This window comes from Chelonia mydas, chromosome 6 (genome assembly GCF_015237465.2).
Source record: "Chelonia mydas isolate rCheMyd1 chromosome 6, rCheMyd1.pri.v2, whole genome shotgun sequence".
Taxonomy (NCBI): Eukaryota; Metazoa; Chordata; order Testudines; family Cheloniidae; genus Chelonia; species Chelonia mydas.
In genome coordinates, this window is record NC_051246.2 from 36656022 (window position 1) to 36664175 (window position 8154).

The following is an 8154-nucleotide window of genomic DNA, read 5'->3' on the forward strand; positions in this document are numbered from 1 at the left end:
AGTTGGGGCAATGAGTGTGTCAGGCCTGATAAGAGCTATGGTATGGTGTGCCCTCTGCCAATTGGTATTTGAGAGGCTCCTTGGGTCACAATCAGTAACTCTTCAGAAGTGTTTTGACCACTCAAAACTATATATATTTGATAAAGCTAACAGAGAATTAAAAGCTTCCAAACTCACGATTACTCATAAGGTGACACAACCATGAGAACTATATTTTGTGTTCTCAGATGCATACAGCTTTCAAAGAGCTCTTATTACAGGTTATTTCCTTTTATTTCCGTTGGAGGTCTGAGTATGAGAGGATGTCATTGTCACTTTGGTTCATGAGGAAAGGAACATAATTTGAATGGTAATGAATTACAGACCTTTCAGTTCTAGGACATTGGTTCTAATTTTGCCTAAATTGGTATTGATTAAAATTGGGTACTATGTGAGGGCATTTTAATGGTCGCTCTGAAATTACTTATACAAATAACAAAAAGCAATAGTGTAATTAGCTCATCTTGGCACCCTCAGCAGAGTGTCCAGTGATTGAATGGGCAAGGAAAACAAATGGTCCTTTCACTCACAGAAGTTATCACTCTGGGTCAGAATTGAAATACACTGGCAAATCAGTCTAGGAAAGCCTGTTTAATGAATACTAGACTTACATTTCCAGTAATACTAGTTAGATGGAACTAGTTTAAATTTAAGGTATAACAACCCCCCCAAAAAGGAATATAATATAGGATTTACATGTCTAAATTCCCACATTCCGGGCTGAAAATGTACCCCATAAAATGTCTCATATGCTGTAAATTAGTTTTGAAAAATTACTCTTAAATACTTACTGGAGAATAATAATACTATGATCTCCTAAATTTTGTTAGTTTTCCTATTTCTAGAACTGGCAAGGCATATGGAAAGCAGGATTAACTGAACACTTTCATACCTGAAAACATATTATTTCTTTCTACACAGAAACTTGAAACAATGCCCAGGCTTACTGATTTCCTTAACTGCTTATCAAGAACATTAAAGTGCATAAGTAGCCTGCCAGTGTCTCTTAGGAACATAGTCTATCAGATATTCCAAACTGCCAGTATTTGGGATACAGTGAAAATCACTCTCAATGCCATGTTTACTGGATGGAATAAATATTCTGAATCTGCAATATTCAAAAGTTAATTAGGATTCAGGAGTGTGTACATATTTAAGCTCCCGCCAGGTAACAAACTGACCATGTGCTGCCAGAGAAAAAGAAAATTTATCACATTGTGAGGCAAAAGTGTCAGGTTTGCAGACTTCTGGTAGTATTTATTTACTGGCCTTTTTATAGGCAAATCCATTTATTTCTTCTGTTGTATCATGTTCTTTCTGAACATCTTACTTTCACTAATTTCATAGCCTTTATCAAAGTAATACATAATTTCTGATAGTCTTTAGATGAAGAGGAAAATCTATATTAATAAAAGTTTCAAATATATAGCAAAGGTAGAAAATTCTATAGTTACCACTTTAGAACAATTCCTCCACCATCCCTCTATACCAAGGGCGGGCAAACTTTTTGGCCCGAGGGCCACATCAGGATTGCGAAATTGTATGGAGGGCTGGGTAGGGAAGGCTGTGCCTCCCCAAACAGCCTTGCCCCCGCCCCTTCCCACTTCCTGCCCCCTGACTGCCCCCCTCAGAACCACTGTCCCATCCAACTCCCCCCTGCTCCTTGTTCCCTGACCGCCCCCTCCCAGGACCCCCCCCCCCCACCCGCTCCCTGACTGCCCCGACCCCTGACAGGCCCTCTGGGAGTCCCATGCCTATCCAACCCCCCCGTCCCCTGACCGTCCTCCCAGAACCTCCACCCCATCCAACCACCCCCTGCCCCTTATCCAACCCCCCACTCCCCGTCCCCTTATCATGCTGCTCAGAGCAGATGGAACTCGCAGCCACGCGCTGCGCTGCCTGGCAGGAGCAGTGAGCCAGAGTGCGGGGGCTAGCCTCTGTGGCCGGGAGCTCAGGGGCCGGGCAGGATGGTCCCGCGGGTCGGATGTGGCCCGCAGGCCGTAGTTTGCTCTATACTAATAAATGTGTTCCATTGATATCTAAATATTGTTGAGGCCAGTAGAATGATACATGTCGAGGGTGAAATCCTGGTCCTGTTGGAGTCAAATGAGACTCTCATTGCTCTCATTGACTGCAGTATGGCCAGAATTTCTCATCTGGTGACTATAAAAAACACACTTACTTGGACTAGGGAACTATCCTCCCAGATCTAGTCGTCTGTCTTGTCTCTTCACTTTGTCTTCACCCTCTGTGCAACTTGGTAATGGCTAATGGGCAGGTTAGTACAATTTAAAGATTACTTTTTCAGCCGTGAGTTCACTGATATAGAATACTTTGAGAACCATTTCCAACAACAAAAAATCGGAGTTTGATGGAATGGCTTCTAACAGTGATACAGTTATACTGAAGGTCCTGTAGCTGCTGCCACAAGAGTCTTCTTTTTTTAAACTGCTGCCGTGTTGAGCACTGTCATCACTATTTTCCAACTTTTTGATTCCATCAACTTGAATTTTGCCACTTGTATTAAAAAATATATATATATGCCATTCTTCCCAAAGTCTTGTTTATATGCTGAAAACTTAAAGAAAAGTGGTATCATACATTTTGGCTTGTGAGTATTAATAGGTGATTATTTAGCACCTGCCTTGCTTGCTGAAAACCTTATCTTAGCAGTTTCTTTTAATATCTGCCAAGTTGAAAGATTATCTCTAATGCATGTGGTGAAATTTTGTTTGCAGTGCACCAAGACTCTGAAGGCCATTCAGCAAACTGAGCTTAATTCCTCGGGTGTATTTTCATTTTGATAACTGATTAGATAACTGCTGTACATATTATTCAGAAAAATGTGACCATACTGGCTATCACAATTACTGCAGAAAGGAGGATTGACTGGTGTAGTTTTTGCTTTTCCCCCTTTCTCTCATAAGAAAACAGTGATCTATCTCATGCAACGTTTTTGATCAATTTATGTTTTTCACATACCATTGTTTCAGCTTGGAGAGCAGCAGTCTTTGGAAGAAGCCATCAGAATAGCCTCCAGAATACAACAGGGTGAAACACCAGGGATTGATGATTAACTTCTAACACTGCTACAAGAACAATAGAGCAAATGATATTTTATTTTCAATCAACAAAGATCCATGCCAGCTGCAATCCATAAAAACTTTGATGTTTTCCTGCTCATTTATACTCTGTACACATTTTATGCAAGAGTGAAGAACGTTTTAAAACGTGCATAACTTTTGTGTACATGACCCGTGGAATAGACCAGCACCATCTTCTCAACCCATTATATATCCAGGAATATGAAATTAGGATTACATAGTAAATTTCCTCATTATCCTTTCGTCAGATTTCAACCAGTCTACAAAAAAGCAAACGCTGATGTAGAAGTATTGGAATGAATTTTTAATATGATGTGCAAAATAATGAAGGCATTATTGAAGATTTCAAATGTTTAAAACATTATACCAAAATCATTTCAGGAACCCTTACAGGTAATAAAGAAAGTAAAGCATTTTTAATTGTCTCCCATAAATAGAAGAATCTTGGAGTTGAGCCTACTGTAAATCTTTGCATTTTGATTTGCATTTCATACAGATGTGAAGATTCTCCATATTTAGATTCCCTGTCCAGCTCATTCATTGTAAATACAGACTGTTAATGCTGGAAGTGCTAATTATATTATCTTAAAAATGGATTATGTACAAAAGAGAAACTTTGGTTGTTCAATATTAAAGGAAGTAAATCTAATTTTTCTGTTTCTTTACATATTTTACTTAATCTTAAAATGTTATCTTCAAATTATGATGCAATAAAGGATAACAAGTTTATATTATCTAGATAGGATGATACTGTGGTGTGAAGTACTGTTTTACTTTTTAATGAGACTGAAGTGCAAATTATTTATTTACTGCTTTGTATAAATCGTTCCAAAGTGAGTTTATCATGAATTTTATTCTGTGGTATACTAATTTTGACCAGCAGCTACCATAGTGTATTAAACATTTAGTATACATTTTTAATTTAAAAAAATTCTGAGACACTACAAGAGTGATTATGATGGCAGGTTAGCTAACACATTCTACCAAAAATGTAAACTCTGACAATAATAAAACATTTTTTAATTTAAAAATGTTTGTTATAATATAGAGACAAGCATTTACAGTCTGATTGTTCAAAGGTGCTGAGCACCTGCAGCTCCTCTTGATTTACGTGGGATTTATGGATGCTCAGAACTTCAGAAAATCAGGCTAGAAGTCACTAGAAATAGATTTAATTCCTGGTATTGTAAGTACACCACTATTCATCATACATCATTCTGTAAAGAGGATTCATTGTAGTTGCATCTGGAAAGAGATAATAAAAGGAACCTTTAAACTTTTTATATACCAAAAAGTGCCTTTAATTTAGTCTGGTTAGTAGACATGCTAAAAAAGAACCTTTGTCTTAAGATAAGAATTTATGCTTGTTTTAGATGAATATTCTCTTCAAAGAGCTGGTCATATGAGGTTCTAAGTGCCCTCAACTCTCATCTCACAGAAGGCAGTCAGCACTTGCAGGATAAAGCTGTAAAGGAGTAGTCAGTCTCTAGTAAGTATTGTGACAAAAAAGTTACATAAAAATCTTGTGCCTCATTATTCACTCTGGCATTTGACCTCAAAGAACCCAGGTGCAAATTGTCAAATCAGTGATTAATTAATGTAGTTCTGGGTTACTGATTCTAAACTGGTTGTATCTTTTCAGGTTGCTCATACATATGACCAAAACCACTTGTAATGAACAAGTATTGTAATATGGAGTAGGGCTGGGAATACAAGAATATTCTCATTGATCTAGCATATCCTTGAGATTAGGGCAATATTCTCAAAAGTGCCTATTGACTTTTAATGGGATTTAGGCACCTACATCACTGAGCTGCTTTTGAAAATTTTATCCCCACTCTTCCCTCAGTGTGCTGTGTAACTCGTATTATCACACAGAAGTAAATATTATCCGGCATGGAGGGATAAACTGCCTGCCAGCTAAGCTAGTTTGTCACAAGCATTTAAAAATTGTCCCTTTATACATAAGTTAAAGATATGGCATTTGGCATAAACTCCCAGAGATTTTTTTGTTGTTGTTTTGGTTTTTAATCTTCATTGTTAACATCTTTTTGAAGAAGGAAGAGGACTATGACAGGAATAGCTTCAGCTCTATTTTCTGTACATTATCTACAACCCAAATTTGATTACTGCTTTCCTATTTCTACTATTCAGTCTGTTGCACGGCCTATTAATCTATCACTATTCAGAAGGCTGTTTAAAGTATTATCCTTTAAGAAATCTCTCTTGTACGTCATAGGAAGTATCTTCATAGCTTTTATGAAACTTGAAAGTTCTTAGGTGTGCTTTAGTATTGTTTGTTACCAGTTATTAAAAAAAAAAATCATAGTTCAGTGTACAGAATAAACTGGAGATGGAAAGAGGTAGGCTGCCTATACAAGTTATAGAGGGAAGGAGAAATGGTGTTTACATACATTTTACTTATGGGGCCTGCATGGGAATCAAGTCTGCATGTGTAATGGGATGATATTCAGTTCATAGTGAAGGGATGAATGTTCTTTTTATCTCTGCTTTTACTCTAAGAGCCAGAAGAATGTTTTGGTGAACTGTCTTTACTAGGAGAAGATATCAGATGATGTTGGAATTGGAAGATTGTTTGGTATGGGGCAGATCAGATACGGAATTGGGTTGCTAGAGGGAGGGATTGGCAAGAAGAAATTCCGTAGGAGAGTCTGGGAATTGCAGCTGGAGCAGTGAGAAGGAATAGGGCATGTGGGAATGAGGGAATCAGGTGGGAGGTAGGAGTGGCATTTTAAAATTGGGCAGTTAGGAGTAGGAATATCTTGCCCTGTCCCTTATGCCATATTCCCTTTCCTTGGAGGTCCCTTCCTCCTCATAGTGAAGTGAACTCTTTAATACAAGCCGAGGACAGGGAGGCAGTTTACGAATGGCTCCCCCACAAGCAAAATAACTTACTGTACAATTCACTCCCCAACAATCACCCTCATTATCCAAGTATTCCCTACACGTTATTTCCTCTCACTTTCAGATTTGAATCCCCACCCCACACAATCAGTTCTGCCCCTAGAATACCAACTCCTGCCCTAAAATATATCCCCTTCCCTGTTCTTCAAAATCAATCAATTTCCCCACCTCCCAACACACAATCACATTTTCTCCTCTAAGGTCCCACGATCCTTTTCATCACCATGGGCTAAGCTGCTCTTCACAGCAGCCTAGCATCTCTCTCCCTTAAGAGTCCTGCTTCCCCCAGATGGGGATGGTGGCTACTGTTGGTGCTCCAGCCCAGCTGGCCCAATGGGGCTGGCACTGTACACATAACAAAGAGTGTCCCTGCCTTGAGGAGGGAACTCAGAAGCATACAAGTATAGGCTGGGGCTGGGCTACCTTCTTTTTGCTCTTATGAGGCCAAACTTCAGGCCTGGTTACACTCTTGTAAAAGGAGCAATAGTCCCTTCTTGCTGCATAGTTACTCTTGGCACCATTGATGCTAGAGCTATTCAGGCACAGTGTGAAGGGGCAGAGGCAGGGGGAAGAGCTGTTCGGGCATTTGGGAACTGAGCAACCCTATGTGACTCCTGGATCCTCTGAATCCCACTGGGGCCACAGTGGCTGCTGCAGCCCTCAGTTGTTTCTCTTGTAGGTGTGTGGGGAAAGAAAGGGCTGGGAATATAGTGCATATATTACAAAAGGTTAAAACAAATGGTTCACCCTGGAAAGTAGTTCTCCCCATGCCTCACTCCCCAACTGCATTGGAGGGAGTGTTTCTTTGGCTTAGTGGCCCTTTGTTATTTACTGGCTGGCACTCTCATTTGGAGACCTGTAAGGGATGTGAAACACCCTTTAAAGTTCTTCGGAGGCTGCTTGCCAGTCAACATGGAAGAATCCATATCTTCTCCTTTGAGTGCTTGTCCACAGGCGCATTCCACTAATGGTGCCCATGTGCCAGAGACAGATGTCTTTTGGCAAGTGAGTGTTGAGGCACTGAGCATGCTCAGTGCTTCCCCAACCACATCCTCAAGGACACAGGTGGGTTGAATTGCTATGTAGCCACCGGTAAGGAAAGCGTTAGATTCTTTCTTCAGCATCTGGCATCTTCAACAGCCATGGAGCTCACTCATGCTGGCCCTGAGATTTGGCCTGTGGGTTACATAGTCTATCATAGCTCAGCCACATAGTACTAGCTGTGATGCAGGAGAGTTCTCTGATATAACTGTACTCTAGTTCTACCGTTAGACATTGCCCCAAATGGGTGACAGGACTGAAATACTTTGTAAAACCCTACAGCTATTTTAAAAAAAATGCAACTCTGAAATATTTCATTGGTAGTTGCGGGAGAGGAGACTTGTTATTTACCTGGTTAGGGAATGGAAATAGTTACCAGACAGAAGGTGAGTGGTGGGTTGTACCTGACCAGTATGTCTGGTTCAGATACTACTTTGCAATTGTTAGCATTTAAAAAATGTACTCAGTTTGACCCTTCACTGTCTTGGAAAAATGTATAAAATAAGTGTATAAACTAAATGCAGTTAGATAATTATTTGCATTGGGTTTGCAAATGCGTAAAACCTGAGGTCCAAGTTAGCACAAATAATAATGGGGTACAAAACGTTGACAAATTTTACATTTCCTGCAGTTCCACATAATGTTTAAAGATGGTAGTAAATGTAACGATAGTCAATGGGTAATAACCCCTGCTATGTGATAAGGATAATCGTTTTGTAACTCTGTCCCATGGCATATATCAGGAGCCAGAAAATAAAGAGCAGTCTCTTACCAGAACTCTGATGTGTCACACCTTTATTACAGTAAATTATACTGCACTTAAGCAATACAAACAATCATTTCCTCCTGTCGCGTCTTGATTAAGAATTTAGCTTAGGTTTTCCCCCAGTTGTGACATTGCTCCTTGTTCTTGGTTCTTCCAGCAAAGTTCACTTTTTCAAAGGGAAGGGAGCATCTGACATTAATGCAATTAGACCTTAAAAATGATAACTGCCTGACACTTAAACCTTCAGGGGTATGATATAAGACTTCTTCAACCGAAAGG

At 39.7% G+C, this 8154-nt stretch overlaps 1 protein-coding gene across 1 annotated transcript in view; it reads left to right on the forward strand.

The window, feature by feature from the left end:
* The window catches only part of ZNF143 (zinc finger protein 143), a 76131-nt gene extending 72240 nt beyond the window's left edge, over positions 1-3891 (forward strand). Inside the window, exon 16 of the mRNA XM_037899788.2 lies at positions 3033-3891. Within this exon, the coding sequence (XP_037755716.1) occupies positions 3033-3116 (84 nt within the window). The 3' untranslated portion in view covers positions 3117-3891. The remainder of the gene's footprint in view (positions 1-3032) is intronic.
* Positions 3892-8154: the final 4263 nt, after the last annotated feature.